At 42.5% G+C, this 17,959-nt stretch overlaps 1 protein-coding gene across 1 annotated transcript in view; it reads right to left on the reverse strand.

Annotated features, from left to right (window-relative positions):
* Positions 1 to 17,959, reverse strand: part of LOC145392059 (uncharacterized) — a 286,089-nt gene that overhangs the window by 229,248 nt on the left and 38,882 nt on the right. The window contains exons 11-14 of the mRNA XM_080266515.1: positions 14,951 to 15,084; positions 11,231 to 11,331; positions 10,623 to 10,853; positions 5,994 to 6,214 (exon numbers count right to left, since the gene is read on the reverse strand). Coding sequence (XP_080122641.1) covers positions 5,994 to 6,214; positions 10,623 to 10,853; positions 11,231 to 11,331; positions 14,951 to 15,084 — 687 coding nt within the window. The remainder of the gene's footprint in view (positions 1 to 5,993; positions 6,215 to 10,622; positions 10,854 to 11,230; positions 11,332 to 14,950; positions 15,085 to 17,959) is intronic.

A 17,959-nucleotide genomic window follows, 5' to 3' on the forward strand; every position in this document is an offset into this window, starting at 1 on the left:
ACAGTCAAACAGACTAGGGTTGATCAACAACAACAGTAATTTCCTATGCAAAAACCATCCACATTTTTTTTTTAAGCATGTGGAGGAGGAATGGCAGTTGTTTAAGAGTGCTGTGGTGGGGCATGTGGAGGAGGTGTGTGGTGTGAGACGTGTGGGTGGTGATGTTAGAAAAGGAAGTGAATGGTGGTGCAAGGAAGTAAGTATGGCTGTGGCTGAGAAGAGACGTGCATATGAAGTGTGGCTGCAGAGGAAGGATGTGTCATATGAGAGGTAAAAGGAAAAGAGGAATAGGGCGAGAAGGGCAGTGCATGATGCTAAAGTGGCAGCAGATGAGAGGTGGGGAAGGCGGTTGATTGAGAACTTTCAACAGAATAAAAAAATATTTTGGAAGGAGGTGAAAAAGGTGCAAAAGGGAGAGTCTGGGAAGGAACAGAAAGTAAATGCAGAGGATGGAAGGATGTTAACTGAGATGGATGCAGTACGGAAGCGATGGGCAGAGTATTTTGAAAGACAGTTAAATGTAGAGGAGGAAAGGGAGGCTGAGATTGTGGCGGATGGAAGGGTACAAGGAATAAATGTGTTGGGAGAGTTGAGTGATTCTTTGATCACGAAGAAGGAATTGCAGGAGGCAGTAAAGATGAAAAAAGAGAAAGCTGCAGGTATGGATGGGTGTGCTGTGGAATGTTTGAAAGATGGTGGAGCAACTATTGCTGACTGGTTAGTAAGATTGTTGAATGTGTACTTTGTGCAAGGTATGGTGCCAATTGACTGGGCTAGTGCTTGTGTGGTTTCGTTGAATAAAGGCAAGGGTGATAAGTATGAATGTACTAGCTTTAGGGGTATAAGTCTGTTGAGTGCTGTAGGTAAGGTGTATGGCAGAGTGTTAATTACGAGAGTTAGAGAGGGTACAAAGGGAGTGATTGGTGATGAGCAGTGTGGCTTTAGGAGAGGGAAAAAATGTGTGGATCAGGTGTTTGCCGTGAGACAAGTGTGTGAAAACTATTTAGCGAAAGGCAAGGATGTGTTTTGGGCATTCATGGATTTAGAGAAAGCGTATGATAGAATTGATAGGGAGGTTTTGTGGACTGTTTTAAGATTGTATGGACTTGATGGTAGGTTACTAAAAGGGGTGAAGAGTTTTTATGTAAATAGTAGAGCATGTGTAAGAGTGGGAAATACTGTGAGTGACTGGTTTCCCGTGAGAGTGGGGCTGCGGCAGGGATGTGTGATGCCGCCTTGGTTGTTTAATATTTATATGGATGGTGTTGTAAGGGAGGTGAATGCAAGAGTTTTAGGTGGAGGTCTGAGTCTGGTGAATGTTGATGGTAGAGAGTGGAATCTGAAGCAGCTGCTGTTTGCAGATGATACTGCACTGGTGGCTGATTCAGAGGAGAAATTGAGACAGTTGATAGAGGAGTTTGGAAAGGTGTGTGAAAGGAGGAAATTGAAAGTAAATGAGAATAAGAGTGATGTGATGAAGTGTACAAGGTCGGTAGATGGTAGGAGGATGAATATAGTTTTGAATGGTAAGTTGCTTGAGGAGGTAGAGTGTTTTAAGTATTTAGAGTCATATGCTGGTGTGGATGGAAGAATAGATGCGGAAGTGAAGTTTAGAATGAATGAAACAGGAAAGGTGCTGGGAGGAATGAAAAAAGTCTTTAGATGTCTTTCGCTTAGAATCGATGTAAAGAGAAGCCTGTATGAGGGTGTTGTGGTACCGACTGCGTTATATGGGGCTTAAACATGGCATATGGGTGTAGCAGAGAGGAAAAGTCTGAATGTAATGGAGATGAGGTGTCTGAGGAGTATGTGTGGAGTGACGCGTATGGATCGAGCGAGAAATGATGAAGTGCAAAGGAGAACTGGAGTTGTTCAGGCGATGGCTGATCAAGTTGAGCAGAGGGTGTTGCGATGGTTTGGGCATATGGAGAGAATGGATAATGAGTGATAGATGAAAAAGATAACTAGATCTGATGTGAGAGGTGTAACGCCGAGAGGGAGACCACGAACAGGATGGACGGACAGTGTGAAGAGAGCGTTGGATGTGAGAGGGATGTCTGTTGAGCATGGAAGTGTGGCTGTGCGCTACAGAAATAAATGGAGAGAAATTGTGAATGAATAAAAGATGACGCAGCCTTGAGGGGATATTCTCCCGCATTTGGTCTGATCAGATATATCAGGTCAGATGCGGGTAAGGGGATGGGTCTAATATGATGTGGCAGGGGTAAACCAGCTCTGCTGTCGGGCCCTGCTGCGGATGTCACTGACTGCACTGCGCAGTTGACCCTCGTGCAGTGTGGTGCGGTGAGGATCTGTACCTTCTCCTCTCTGGGGCTAAGGTGCGAATGAATGTGTTTGAGTGGATGAGTAAATTGGGAGTGTGTCGTCCTGTCTCGGCTACCTCCCTTTCACTGGGGGAAGCAGCCTAGGTATATAGATAGATAGACAGACATTCACCTGTGAGGAGGTTATTTCTTTGTCTACCAGGATAAAGAAGGTGTGATACTCTTGTTTATGAGCATCTTCATTCATACTTCATCAAATCATGTTGAACCCCTGTCAAATTCTTAGCTTCTCAACTTTAATACAGGCAAACCCCAATTTACGATACCCCTAGACGCGATACCCCGGAATAGTGAAGGGGGTAGAACTACCACCCCACCCTGCCTATCATAGGCCTACCCCTAGTTTTGTGATGGATTTGATTTTTTTTTTTTACCAATTTTTGATGATATTTTAGACTTAAACTTCGTGTTTATGTTGATTTATAAACTGTTTTTTTAAGATTTAGATTAATGTGTTTTAGTCATAGGTGGAGTAAACACTGTCATTTGGGGTACAGATTCTCGCCCATCAGACGAGATACAAAACAGCATGGACAACTAAACGACTCAACGAAGAATATTTCATGTTTGACCACTGAAATATCAACTAACCTATCATGGAATATATAATAATAATTTAAAATAAATATTAATAATTATGAAAACCTTAGAGCATAAATATTTCATGCAATGATGAAAACTGTGACATAGATGAATCATGTGTTTACATTTGGGCTGTTCAAGGAAGAACGTTTTGAAAATACTGTACAAAGGAATTATAAATAAATGTTGGAAAATATGAGAGAAGAAAATAAAGGAACTCAGCAACCAGAACAGTACCTAAAATGACATAAAGAGGGGCCTTTGAACAGGCTATCCCGATTGCATCATTGATCGATAAAATTGTGTGTTTACATTCGGGCTGTTCAAGGGAAAATGCTTTAAAAATGCAAAGGAATTTCTAAATAAATGTTGGAAAATAAGAGAGATGAAAATAAAGGAGTTCAGCAACCAGAACAATAACAAAAATTGCATAATGTGGGGCCGTTGAAAAGGCTATCCCAATCGCATCATTGATCGCATTCCCTGTCAGGAGAAATCCCTGTCAAAACATCAACAATTCTCCGTCACAACAGTTCGCACCTTGGACGATTCTGCATCATTCATACATTATTATTATCCATAACAGATGTTTATTCAACTGTCTGGGGATCATCTGATGGTGGGATTGTATACAATGCTGCTGCTTCTTCTCTACTGAGTTTGAATACAAGCGGGAGATTGCACTCTCCAATGACTTTGACTGGGTACAAGAGAGACAGGCACTGGTTTTAGGCTTGGGTTAGTTTCTTTTACAGCTGTTAGGCCATTTAGATGGTCTTTAAACTTTTTTTTGGACTCATTTGGGTGGGTTTAGGACTTGGCTGAAGGGGAAACTCATGGCTCAAAAACGAATCCCTAAACTTTACTTGTTAAACCTACCCTGAGATACGATACCCTGTCTAATGATAGGCATTTACTTAACCAATTGCATTGTTAAAACGAGGTATGCCTGTACAAAACTTTTTCCATCCACCCATCCACCATCCAATCCTACGTTGCCCTTTGAGAAGCATAGAAGCCTGGAGCTAGACAAGTTAGTCCTGACATTGAAGATGAGGATGACCAGCCTCACTCATCCCTGAGTGGCATGACATGGGCAATAAACCACAACCACCCATGGGGTATAAAACCTACACAGGCTCAATCCGATTGGAGCGCCTTAATTACCCACTAAACCACCAGGCGCCATAATTTAGTTATAAGGTTACCACCCAGCATAGTCAATGGCTTCCTGGTGTACAGGAATCCATTTGGCTTGTCACTCAGTGCAGTGTCATCCACAGGCAGAAGGAAGGGGAAAGAATGAAGGAAAAAAAGATGGACGAGGGAGTGTAAAGTCACCCATAGGCAGAAGGAGGAGGAAAGAATGAAGGAAAGAAAGACAGAAGTGGAAGGAAGGAAGAGAGGAAAGGGCAGACACCCAAGCAGCACTACATCGAGTGAGTGGATGGTGAGCATCCCCACCTACCACCTCATATCAATTTTACATTTGCACCACTTTCTTCTTGGTCTATCATGCTTCCTTCCAACTCACTCACTCACACCCTTTCTGATACCTTTTCATATCCATTCTGTCTATACAACTATGTCATTTAAGTACATTCTCTCCTGTTCTACTATAAATAGGGTATTACACATATTTTATGAATCTTTGTTTCCAATTTTATCCAACCTATACTGTACATACATACAAAAAAATAATGTCATTCTTCCTCTTAACCCCTGCTGATTCTTTGTAAGGTAGTTACCTCTCCTGAGTCATTGTTTTATGGCCAATGTAAACTGTATCTCATATGAGGCTTGCAGCTAAACCCATGCAGACCGTCATTGTGTTTTATACGAGAGCTGCAATGTGGCAGAGGTAAACGAATCCCCATAATGGGGTTGGTTATGGTATGGCTGATATTTTCTATGGACTGGAAAGTAAACCAAGTGCCAAAACCAGCTAATTACTTCCCAACAGTTGTTTGAAGCTGTTGCAAAAAATATATAAATCAGATGTGTAATAAGATATGAAAAACTGAGCAAGTCTTAACTTCTATCTATCTATCTATTGCCAGATGCCACAATCCCATAAGGGGTGGCCATTTGACTTTGAGTTATTTGTTTTACAGGGAGGGGCACTAACCCTCCACCAACCCACTTGTTGACACGCAGGGAGCACGTATGGTGTGGTTATATAGTTACCACCCACCGTTGTAAATGGTTTCTTGGCTTACAGGAAACCATTTGGCTTGTCACTCAATGTAAAGCCATCTGTAAGGGAAAGAAAAGTAATAAGATGTGACAGGAAAGATGGGAGATATAGGAAGAGAGGAGGGCAGGCACAGAAAAAGAATGATAAAGGCTAAGGAAGAAGTAAACAGCACTACATCAAGTGAGTGGATGACAGTCACCACCACCTACCACTTAACTTGAACCCTATTATTTACAGTACTTGAGGTTGAATGTTTCCTTCCTAAAGAGACATGATTGCATGGCAAGTTACCAAGCTTGTAGCCAAATTTCACTTTCCTGGCAGTAGCCTACCTCCCAGGATTGATGGTAGCCACCCATCTACTACACAACCTACATGCATTCCTTGTCAGTCTTACTTCCATTACTCTTACTTTCAAGAAGCCATACCAGTATCAATCCCACACATTAATGTAGGCACTAACACTCTACTTGTTTTGCAGCCTCCATAGTCAGTTCTACGCTTCATATTATGACCTTACTGGCAACAGCTACCTTTCTCCCTTGAACTACTCTATTTTTCACTTCATTTATACATACTCTCACACTTTTATACATACTCCTTTTTTTTTTTCCTTAAGAAACTAGAATATTCATTCCCTGCAGCCTAGCAGTTATCCACATCACATTTAAGCCATTCATCTTCTGATGTTACAAAGGTACTTAAATTATTTCTCCAGTGTGTTACTTTCTATTGCATCACCTTCATATCCTATACTTATTTTGTCTTCCACCCTCTTCCCTTCTTATCCTGTCCTCTGTTCCAATATTCTCATGCTCCAGCACACAGCTCATAAAATATATCCAATATGCCAAATTTAATCAACACACCTGGCACTGAACTTCATATCCTGACACAACATTAAAGATAAATGCTGTAACATTGTATATGCCATCCTGTGTGTAGCTGTGAGTGATAAGAGGCTCAGGACTCCCAGTGAAGGGCAGGGTCTCTGGTGGTGTGCCATCTCCCCAAGTCACACGGACAGATGCATCAGTTGGGAAAAGGGTACCACTTGCATCAGCTGGATTGATGAAGCGAAACTGGGCAACTGTAGGAGAGAGAAGTGGAATATGGAAACTTTCAAAATTATTATGACAGTGCTTTATTTACAAGGAACAGGTAATGTTCACTAACTGCGTACTTGCATAATGTCAGCATAATCATCAGTAGATCAATGTTCAAAATGACCATATAAGCTCTTGCATTATCTAATTCACAATGAATTACAGTAAGCTCTCCATTTCAATAACAAATGTGTCACAAACACACACACAGGAACAGAATCTATGGGACCAAAAGGAGATGGTACATATAATGAACATACTGAAAGAAATTTCAAAGGACATCTGTGAGAAAGATCTAGAGGAATATAAAAGGCTAGGGAAATATGAGAGAAACAAGTGAAGGCCCCTGAAAGTAACCTTCCAAGGTGAACATTGTAGAAGAAATATTGGAAAATGCCAACAAACTCAAGGAACCAGAGGAATTTAACTCATACAATCCCGCCGTAAGTATGGTGCCGACAGTACAAAACATCTCACTTAATCCCAGCGATGTGATGGCGCCGACAGCAAAATTCGAGTGCTATAGCACGTCTCAAACTGCTTTAATCTAGCTCATTTTTTGCTAAGGAGTAGCTTAATGTACTGGCAACACTGTGTCCAAGCAGTTGTACTAGTTTGGTTCTGCGTGGGTAGGAAACATCAGTGTGCTATTGTCCGTCAGAGAGTTAGGATGTTGTGAAAACCACGCTATTTTTCCGCCTCATTGGGCTGGAGGAGGCTGTTGAAATTGTCACATGGACCCTTCTGCCCCTTCATTTAGTGATTCTTCAGAAGAGAGAGACCTGGATGACTATTCTGGGGAGAAATATGAGCCAGTGGAGGACACTGAGGAAGGGGAATCCTCCACTCTCCTTCCCCGTTCTCTCATCCCGCCCAGCTGGGTGGGAAAACACTGCTCACAGCTTGGGAAACTGGGCTAAAAACATGACAGATGGCCATCCTGCTCTTATTTCTCCTATAAGGAGTACTTTTTTTTGCTTTTCTTTGATTTATATGTCCTTTTGGATTGTTTTATGGAATAAAAAAAATTTCCGTTTTTGGTCCGGGATTGGGTGGGTATAAAATTGCAAAAATGCCTGGGATGGTACAGGTTAAAAAAAGTATGGATAAAATGGTGCCTAACTCAGGAAGAATGGGGATTACTAAGAGAAAAGAGGGAAGAAACAAAATAAAAAAATGAGGAAACATCAGAGGAAGAGAGGAGTAAATTTTGTTACAAAGTAGCAGGGTTACAAGTAAGAAAATGTCACATAAACAACAGGGCCTTAAAGAAAGGAAGGTAGTAGACCGCCAGCTGCAGATTCAGTCATATATATCCTATTTATCAACCTTAGCTTTAAAGGGACGGTGATGGAATGGGACACTTTTATAAAATGGCACCAACAAAAAGCAGGCAACTCCAGTGGTCAGTTATACAAATGTATCTCCATTCCAACCCTATCCCCTGAATGGGGGATAGATTCCAGAACAACAGCTTCAGCCTGCAGTTCGCTGGGTTCATTTCCAAATGAACCTGGGATGACTATTACAACATTAACCATAGTCATATCCATTTTCACTCTGAAAGGAGTAAGCTGTAGCACCAGCTGATCAAGGTGGTTCTTCCAAGAGGAATGAGAATGCTGGTGATAGGGAGAGCCGGAGCTCCTGTTTCACTACCAACCAAAATATCCTGACAATCCCCATTTGGTGACCTTTTCATTGTGACACTAACATGGAGAATAGACCAGCATACTCTCCCAAACACTTTTCCCTATCACAAGCACTACCCTACATGTGCTTTACATATCCCACAATGTACCCCCCTACGTCACAGGGGTTTACGCCAGAAAGGGCATGCGGCCAGAAAACTTTGCCCCCGCTACCTAGTGGTGGGCCTATTGATAGAAGGCATGACGTGGGCTCCACCAGCGTAGTTTTGGGGACAAGGATGGAATGGGACTCAGATTTGTGGTAGAGGGTACACAGAATTGCAGTTCCCAGGTTACCACTTCCAACCAATAGAGTGCGGCCCAAGTTCGGGAGTAGTATCCCAGGAGGCTGCCCAATCAGTGGGTGTACAATGGTGGGACAGTTACAGTGCCACAGTATGCTTGGAGGGTGCCCCTGTAGCTGTCCTGACAGGATATCTCAAGAACACTGCCCAGCCACTGGTCACAGCTGGTGGACTATGGGCCCCAGGTCCCATACCTGGACTTGGGACTATGTGGGTGGGCAGGGTCTGTGGTCTGTCTCTCCCTGTACTTAATTTTACTGACATAGCAAAAAATGAGAAAAAGTGGAAGCCTGATGATATTAAATCACCCCTGGGGCTCAGGGTGGCATCTTGGAATGTGGGTAGTTTGAAGGGTAGAGGTGGTGAAGTGCAAAATAAGAAAGCTTGGGATCTAGGAGTAGCAGGTTAGAGTGGTTATGGCTGGGTATGTGGGTGCTTGCACCCAGGTGAGAGTGAATGGAGAGCTGAGTGATGAGTTTCCTATGAATGTTGGTGTGCATCAGGGGGTCAGTCTTGAGCCCCTTGTTAATTATCATGGTGCTTGAAGCTCTCTCACGTGACTTCAGAAATGGACTCCCGTGGGAGATGTTGTATGCTGATGATTTGGTGTTTACTACAGAGAATGAAAGGGAGGTGGAAGAAAGATTTAGGAAGTGGAGAGATGGTATGGGAAACAAGGGAGTGAAAGTACATATGCAGATAAAACAAAGGTGTTGGTACCCAAGGTTAGTGGTGGTACAGTAGGCCTACTGTCAAGGGGGAGGGAGAGTGGTCAAGTGCAGCTTGTCACAAGGGCGTGGGAAGTAACTTTTATCTTGTGCAGCTGTGTGTGATAAGTGGGTGCTTATGAGATGTAGTGGTATTAGAAGATGACTGCAAGATAATTCTGACTTCATGTGTGCAGTGTGTTGGGAAGAGTATGTGGTGATTGTCAAGAGTGAAAGGATTGACCTTGCTGGTGAGTCTTTCAAGTGTGTGGAAAAGTTTTGTTACTTGGGAGAATTGTTATGTGCTGGAGGCGGGGCTGGAGCTAGCTCTATGGCTAGAGCGAGGAGTGGTTGGAAGAAGTTCAAGGACCTGTTGCCTCTCCTGACACTGAGATGGCTCTCCCTCTGTGCTAAGGGATCTTTGTATGTGGCATGTGTTAGGAGTGTAATGATGTATGGTAGAGAGACCTGAGCAGTAAAGGAAGAGGATATTCGCAGCCTTAAACATACAGAAATGACAGTGATTAGGTGGATGTGCAGTGCATCCTGGAATGAGAGGCCTAAGGGGGCTAGGTTTATGATGGAAGAGTTAGAAGGAAGGATGGGACTGGAATGTATTGATGCTGTGACGAGAAGAGGTTGATTAAGATGGTCTGGGCATGTGGAAAGGATGGGGGATAACAATTAGGTGCAGAAAGTGAGAAGTGTTAACGTTGGGGGTTGGGATGTGAGGCAGACCGAAAAAGACCTGGGATGAGGTCACAAAGTGACCTCAGGGATAAGGGACTGAATGGGGAGGCTGCCACAGATCAAGCAGCATAGAGAGCTGCCATTCAGTGACCAAGGCCAACATATGCAAGCATGTTGGAGCCTTTATTAACAAAACAAAATGAAAAGATCCATACCACATAAACATATTTCTGTACCTTCCGATTAACTGATACTATTCATCCATCCATCATCCAATCCCCATGAGAGGCATAGAAGCCCGGGGCTAGGCAAGTTGGTCCCGACATTTAAGATGAGAGTGACCAGCCTCACTCATCCCTGAGTGGCATTACGTAAGCAATACACCCCAACCACCCCTTGAATATAAACCTTCACAGGCTCAATCCAATTGGAATGCAATAATTACCCACTAAACCACCAGGTGCCAAAATTTGGTTATATGGTTACCACCCAGAATAGTAAATGGTTTCCTGGTGTACAAGAAACCATTTGGCTTGTCACTCAGTGTAGAGTCACCCACAGGCAGAAGGAAGAGGAAAGAATAAAGGAAAGAATGACAGAAATGGGAGTGTAAAGTCACCCGTAGGCAGAAGGACAAGGAAAGAAAGAAGGAAAGGAAGAAGATGAGGATGGAAGGAAAGAAAAATAGAGCTATTACAATATATTTTATCATCCATCCATCCATCATCCAATCCTATGTTTCCCCATGTGGAGGATAGGAGCCTGGGGCTAGGCAAGCTGGTCCTGACATTTAAGATGAGAGTGACCAGCCTCACTCATCCCTGAGTGGCATTATGTGATCAATAAACCCCAACCACCCCTTCGAGCTAGATCTACACAGGCTCAATCCAATTGGACTGCCTTAAATATTTATAAAAACACTATCTATCTCTACCATGCAAACAAGATGTCTTCCCTATGAAATCAAATTATTATTACAGTACTTGAAAATTAACTTACCTTCTGAGGGAATTTTAAAGCCTATGGCATGGTCAGCTTTGACAGTCCATGTTTCAGCAACTTTGTGCTGAATGATCAGGGTCACGTTGTGCACTGCTGGGGGAAGAACTGGAATCTGTTGGTTGTGTTGGTTCTCAGCTGAGGTAACAACTGTGTATGTGCCAGGAGTAGGATGCTGTCTGAGGTAAGTCAGCTCATGCAGTGTTCCACCAGGATCCTTAGGGTAGTCATCTGGCAGAGGTTAAGGAGTAAGTAAGATAAAAATACTGTTTACCACATCTGGCAGCAGCTTAATATAAATATGGAAACTTGGATAAACATGAGAAAACAGTGTCCTGACAGACACAAACTCAGTGCATCAAAACAGTATCTGTAATTCAAGAATATCAGTGATGCAAACTGTAATGGTGATGAAGAAGCTATCAATTACAGTAGTTAAAGTAACACAAACTGTTAAAAATTATGTGAATCCTCATAAAAGAAGCATAAAGGAATGGAAGAAGAAATACAAATAATTACAGCAACAAGCAAATTCAATACAACATTTGTCACATAAAAGTTTAGAAGCACTTCACTTTGCCGACAATGCTAAAAGTTGACTAACTCACTTGTATCAGCCTCAAAAGAAGTTGTACCAGCAAAGGTAAAGTTGATCATCATTGGCCCTCCCACACTGAAGGATACTGTGAAGTTGGCATCTTCATTTGACCTGTGTACAAGAGAGTAGCTGCACTTTTTTTTTTTTTTACTCTAACTTGGTCCAGATTCTCAGCTCTTGCTGCATATTTTACATAGTTTAGGGGTAGAAAAGGACAACAGTGCAGCTCTACATCCTTTCCATACCACTTCTTCATGACTGGCACCCTATTCTAGTGTTAATATTCAGTTACAGCTTGGCATTCAAGTTGAACAGATGGCAATTGTAGGCCAATTTAGAGTAAAAAGAGCAGAGTAACTGGCTGATGTTCATGCTACCATCGAGACACAGTTTTGTAAATCCTATCACCCTGGAGTAGGTGGATCATCCCTGGGGTCCATCAGGCTCAACTGGGGACAGGGTAAAAAGAAAAAAGACTACCCTACTATTCCAAGTCCTATGTGGGAGAGACTCAAGAGAGTTGCTTCCTAATTGGATCCTGTATTAGCCTCACCAAGAACTGAGGAGAAAAGGCAAGACACATCTCCTGACCTAAACCTGGAGAGGTATCACTGTGAGCTTTCCTTAGACTGCGACAATCAATCAAGAGGTGTAACACAGTTTGGGGGACCAGACAGTATTTGTTGACAATTTCATAAATTCTGTTTTCCTGATTCTACTTCTTGATGTTACCCAAACCACTTATGCGGGAAATAGGATCAAATTGATGATGGTAATGAACCAAATATCATCATCAACCAGGGTGAACTGGTTTAAACCTGTGGTTTAAACCATGGGTTTTTCAGTGTGGCTTTTAAAAATAAACCCAATGGTTATTTTGGTTTTGGTTTTTTAAATATTTGTCTTTAATTTTTAAACTTTAAATACAATTCAGGGAAATTAAGGGTAATATTATATTTATTGTAACATACTGTATTATTTATTGTATGAAATTCTGCACACATTGTTGGACAAAGGGAAGTTTTGTTAACATTTAGCAAAGGGATAACTGATATTCTTATAACTATATTGTAGTTTATTATTCTATCTACCTATCTATTGCCAGATGCCTTAATCCCATATGGGGTGACCACAAACAAATCACCTCCATGTTGCCATGTCCCCCGCCATTTCATTGTCCTGCTCCCGGCTCACACCCCCCTCTCTCATGTATCTCTCCTCTCCATCCCTCAATCTCATCCTTGGCCTCCCCCTCCCTCTCTCCTCCTCCACCTCACTCTCATACACTCTCCTCATTAGTCTCTCACTCTCCATTCTCTCCACATGGTCGAAACACCTCAATGTGTTTCTCCTAATGCTTTCTATCACATCCACATCCACACCACAATGCTCCTTCACTTCCTCATTTCACCATGGCTCCTCATTTTATTATTACATGATCAAAACTGGGTACCAGTAATGCAAAATATGTCATTTTACCCAGTATCTATTGCTGTTAAGATATAGAACTAATAATTTAAGATTTACCAGTAGCTACTGACTCCCATAACTGTACTTCATAATCTGATTATGGTTACACTCCCTCTTCTGTCTTTTCTTCATTCTTTCCTCTTCCTTCCACCTGTGGGTGACTCTACACTGAGTGACATGCCAAATGGTTTCTTATCTTCCCTCCCTTCCCCTTCTATTCACCCTCATTTTCCTTCCCTTCCTCCCTAGTCCCTCTCTCTTTCTCCCTTTGTTTTCTTCTCTCCCCCTCACTTTCCCCCTCTCTCCCTCCCCCATTTTCGTTTTCTTCCCTTCCTCTGCTTCTCACTTTATCTTCTCTCCCTCCCTTCCTTTTCTTCTTATGTTATCGTTCTTTCCCTCCCTCCCTTCTGTTCTCTCTCCCTTCTATTTCTCCCACTGTTTTCTTCTCTCCCTTCACTTTCTTCTTCTTTCCCTCCCTTTGCTTCTCACACCTCCTCCTTCCCTCCTTTTTCTTTTAAGTCTCTTTTTTTCCTTCCCTTCCTCCCTATTCTCTCTCTCTCCCTCTGTCATCTTCTCTTCCCCTCATTTACTCCCTCTCTCCCTCCCCCATTTTCCTTTTTCTTCCTTCCCATTGTCTTTTTTCACTCTTGCTACTTCTCACACTTCATCTTCCCTCTCTCACTTTCTCATACTCTCTTTCATTCCCTTGCTCCATAGCCTCTCTATCCCCTCTTGTTTTCTTCTCTCCTCTTCACATTCTCCCTCCCATGTTCTTTTATTTCTTTCTACCCTCTCTCTTCATTCACTTTCTATGTTTCTTACACTTTCACTTCCCTCCCTCCCTCTTCTTCTTGACCAGATGACTTTGACCATTTGGTAGGGAGGTAACATGGTCATTTTTGCTCAGTTGGTGGGTTAGGCCTATTACCAGCGCACTGCTCCCTCCTTCTTCTTGCCCAGGTGACTTTGGCCATTCGGTAGAGAGGCGGACGGCCATTTTTGCTCTGCTGGTGGGTTAGGGCAGCATGGGTCAGACTGAGGATGTGCGTGTGGGAAACAACAGTGACACTGCCAGCCCGCCACCAACTGACACAAGAACACACAAACCGCGCAGACAATACTCTGATAAACCATAATTTTTCTATTCAGAAAGGGGGAATTCCAGCATCATAGGTTTGGACTGAAGTTGCATTTTTGCAGAATTTTTCCTAAAAATAAGAGTTACACGAAAGCCACTCCGGACCGAGGTCTGGCTGTCCGGACCACTGCTGGCTTTTTGGAATTTTTCCAATATACAATAAAACCTTGATATAACAGACTTCAACAGACCAGAACTTGCTTTTACCGGAATCACGGAGCTACCAGACTAAATTCTGGCATACTGGAAAACGTCCAATAATGCCAGAAGCAGTCTGGACTGCCTGACCACTTAAATAAGGTAAATAAAAGACATGTTTATCAGTGTACAGTACAGTATCATTATTTATATTGTACCATTTGATTATTGTGGTGAAGGTATAATACAGTATACTGCAGTGGTAGTAAAAACAGTTTAAAAACCATTGGTGTGATCCGGACTAATGTCTGATTCATCGGAAAAAGTCCGGGTTAACAGGGAGGGAATTCCGGATGTCGCTTTTATCAAAGTTCACTTTTTTTGGAATGGCTTGGGCCCCAAATTAGTCTGTTATAGTGAGGTTTTACTGTGTGTATGTGTGAGTGTGTGTGTGCGTGTGTGTGTGTGTGTGTGTGTGTGTGTGTGTGTGTGTGTGTGTGTGTGTGTGTGTATACAATATATATATATATATATATACAGTACATATATATATATATATATATATATATATATATACAGTACATATATATATATATATATAAAACATACATAATCAACATGATTAATAGAGAAAAAACAATAAAAACAAATAAACCATTAAAACCAAAAAATTATGTTTTTTTAGTTTATTAAAAAGTATATATATGGTTTTTGGTTTTCATGAGTTTTTTTTTTTTCCCCCACCCTGTCAACATCATCATCATCATCATCATCAGTCAGGTATAAGTTCACTCAGGTAAGTCACACAAGATAAACTGCCTAGACTGAAAAGCTAAAGGACTTTGAGAAAATAACAGAATATTTGCAGAATAGGGAGGTTGGCAGAAATCGAGCAATATGGAGGGCTGCCTTTGGGTGACCAAGGCCAACACATGCAAGCATGTTGGAGCCTTTACAAATGAAACAAATGAAATGCTGACTTGCCTTATGTAATAAGGGTCCTCCTGGTTAGCACTGGAATTAAAGGTGTCTGTGGAAGTCTGTGATATCCTGAGAGCAATGTCCGTGATGATTCTCTCACAGGAAGTGTGGTTAGTCATGGTCACTGCTGTATCACTCTATCAACAAATAAAGATGGCATATATTAACAGACATGAAACCAGCAAAATGACAAGTAAAACAAATATGGACTCAATGGCTCTCAATGACGTGGAAATAAATCAACAGAACGATATAGCCAGCTCTACTTCAGTCAAAAAATATTTTTTCCCTTTTCATTATGACAGTGTAATCACCTTATAAAGCAAGCTTAAGTACAGCCTGCAACCACTGTCAAGCACTCTGGGGTGGAACAGCACATCCTGCTTCACCCTGAGACTGACCACATGAAAAAAAAAAAAATATCAAACCTATCTCACAGCTTACCTTAAAGTGAGAACTTTTAATGGCTTCTACAATCAAGCTAGTCCCATCAAACTCCTGGCCAGTATATGAATGCAACACCACATTTCTGAGGTATTTTCATTTTATTCACATGGCTGCCAGAGATGGGGCTGAACCCACCTTTGGGTTCATCTTTGGCTTTAGCTTCATGAGGCATTTTTGTGGAGGGTTCACCTCTGACTTTAGTTTCACGAGGCCGTTACTGATGCAAAACAGAGACACTGACCCACCCTTACCCAGCTGGCTGGGTAGCTACCATCTCAGTCTTCATACATCATCAGCCTGAGACCAGTGAACTGCCTATTTAATATCGCTGGAAAGCATTTCCACCAAAGAGTCATCCATCATCTAATCCTACGTTGCCCCATGCGGAGAGAATGACGACAATTTATTGCAATGTTTCTTGGCAGGTATTATATATATATATATATATATATATATATACAGTACCCTCGCGTCCAACACGCGTTTGTCCAGCACGATTTGTGTCCAGCATGGAGAGCAATAATTAGTAAGATTTAATTTGGTTTAATTACTGTAACACGGGTGCATTAGCATAACACGGACGGAGCTCTGAGAAGTGGGCGAAATCTGCAGAGTTCACCTCTAGCATGATCACCCCTGGTCCCACACGGTCATACTGGAAGTTCCCGTGATGCTGACAGCCAATAAAAACTTCCGATCAAGTAGCCTCCCCCGCCCACTATCGTGAGGTGATCGTGATGTCACCCAATTAAAAACGCTTCTGCTCTCACGTGATGTTTTGTTTAAACTTCTCCCGCCACAGTGCCACTCAGTCGCATAATTCGCATTGGAAAGTGCTTTTTTCTTGCTGCATTTTCTGCCCTTGTTACTGCATTTTACCCTGCTCACGATGCCTAGGAAGCCTTCTGAGAACCCCAAGAAGCGGCAGCACCTCCCTCAGGCCACCAAGCTGGAAAGCATCGAGAGGAAGAAGAAAGGGGAGAGGAAAGTGGACATTGCCAAGGCCTACGACATGAATGAAGCCAACGTAAGGACCAGCAGTGAAGGCTTACAGAGTGCTAGGACAGGCAGAAGCAGGACCTTCCAGGCTGTGGACGAAGATAGTGATTCTGAGTGTGATTTCGAAGGATTTATGAGGGAGGTTGAGGAGGAGTAGCAGCCATTACCCGCTAGTGACGCCAGCAGCCATCCTCCGGGGACCCAGTAGGACTACCTACAGCCTTGGATACCACCTTCCATTCCCAGCAAGCCCAACAACACTATCCTAAAAGGTTAGTTATCATTCATAGCACAGTACCATTTATTATAATTACAGTAGTACCAATATATGTATAGGTCTATGGTAGGTATTTAGGGTGACTTTTCCTAGGGTTGCTGACATAATTCATTTTTCCCCATAAGTTCTGTTGTTTGTCCAACACGTTTTTGGTCCAACATGGGACCCATGCATGACAATATTACCGTGTTGGACGCGAGGGTACTGTATGTATGTATATATATACATATATATCCATCAATCCATCCATCGCCCAACCCTACGTTGCCCCATGAGGAGCGTAGGAGCCCAGGGCTAGGCTGTTGGTCCTGACATTTCAGATGAGAGTGACTAACCACACTCATCCCTGAGTGGCATTACGTGAGCAATAAACCCCAACCACCCCTTGGATATAAACCTTCATCGGCTCAATCCGATTGGAGCACAATAATTACCCACTAAACCACCAGGCGCCAAAATTTGGTTATATGGTTACCACCTAGCGTAGTAAATGGTTTCCTGGTGTACAGGAAACCATTTGGCTTGTCACTCAGTGTAGAGTCACCCACAGGCAGAAGGAAGAGGAAAGAATGAAGGAATGAAAGATATATATATATATACAGCAGGCACTCATAGTACACGAGTATATGGGCTGAAGAGGACGTTGCATACTAGGAATTCGCGTACTCTGAATACATAAACTTATGGGAAAAATTACGTATGGGTGGCACCCCCCTTCATGGGCAACCCTTGAGACTCCTTTCAGACCTAAGTGTTGTACTGTATAGGGAAACTATCTAAGACATAGTAAACCAACAAGATTATGGCTTTACTAAATCAACAAGGATATGGCTTAACTAAACCAACAAGAATATGGCTGCTCACCTTAACCCAAGAGGAAAACAGCCTTAATGGAGGTAAGAAGGGGATCCAAGGCAGGGTGAGGCACCTAGAGTGGGTTTCGGGAGAATTCGCTGTCCGCCATCACAACAATAACAAGACAACTCGCCATCATTAATGAAGACAGCTATGGGTGATGCTAGAATATGTAATCAAAGGCGACTACAGTGAGGAAGAAACAAGTTAATTATTGTCTGACAGTGAACTGACTTGATGGCGAATTTTCTTGGAACCCTAGTGTGCCCCTCCTGCACCACCTGCCACACCACCAGACATACCACTCTCATCACCAGCACTTTCTCTGGCTAATGTGCTCACTTCATTCATAAACCCTTCAAAGTGAAGTCATCACTTCCTCCACTAGCAACTGACAGTGTTTGATGTTCTTGAATTCTTCCTTGAATTTATCT

This window comes from Coenobita brevimanus, chromosome 21, assembly GCF_032717465.1.
Source record: "Coenobita brevimanus isolate Jiangsu-jjx chromosome 21, ASM3271746v2, whole genome shotgun sequence".
Lineage (NCBI taxonomy): Eukaryota > Metazoa > Arthropoda > Malacostraca > Decapoda > Coenobitidae > Coenobita > Coenobita brevimanus.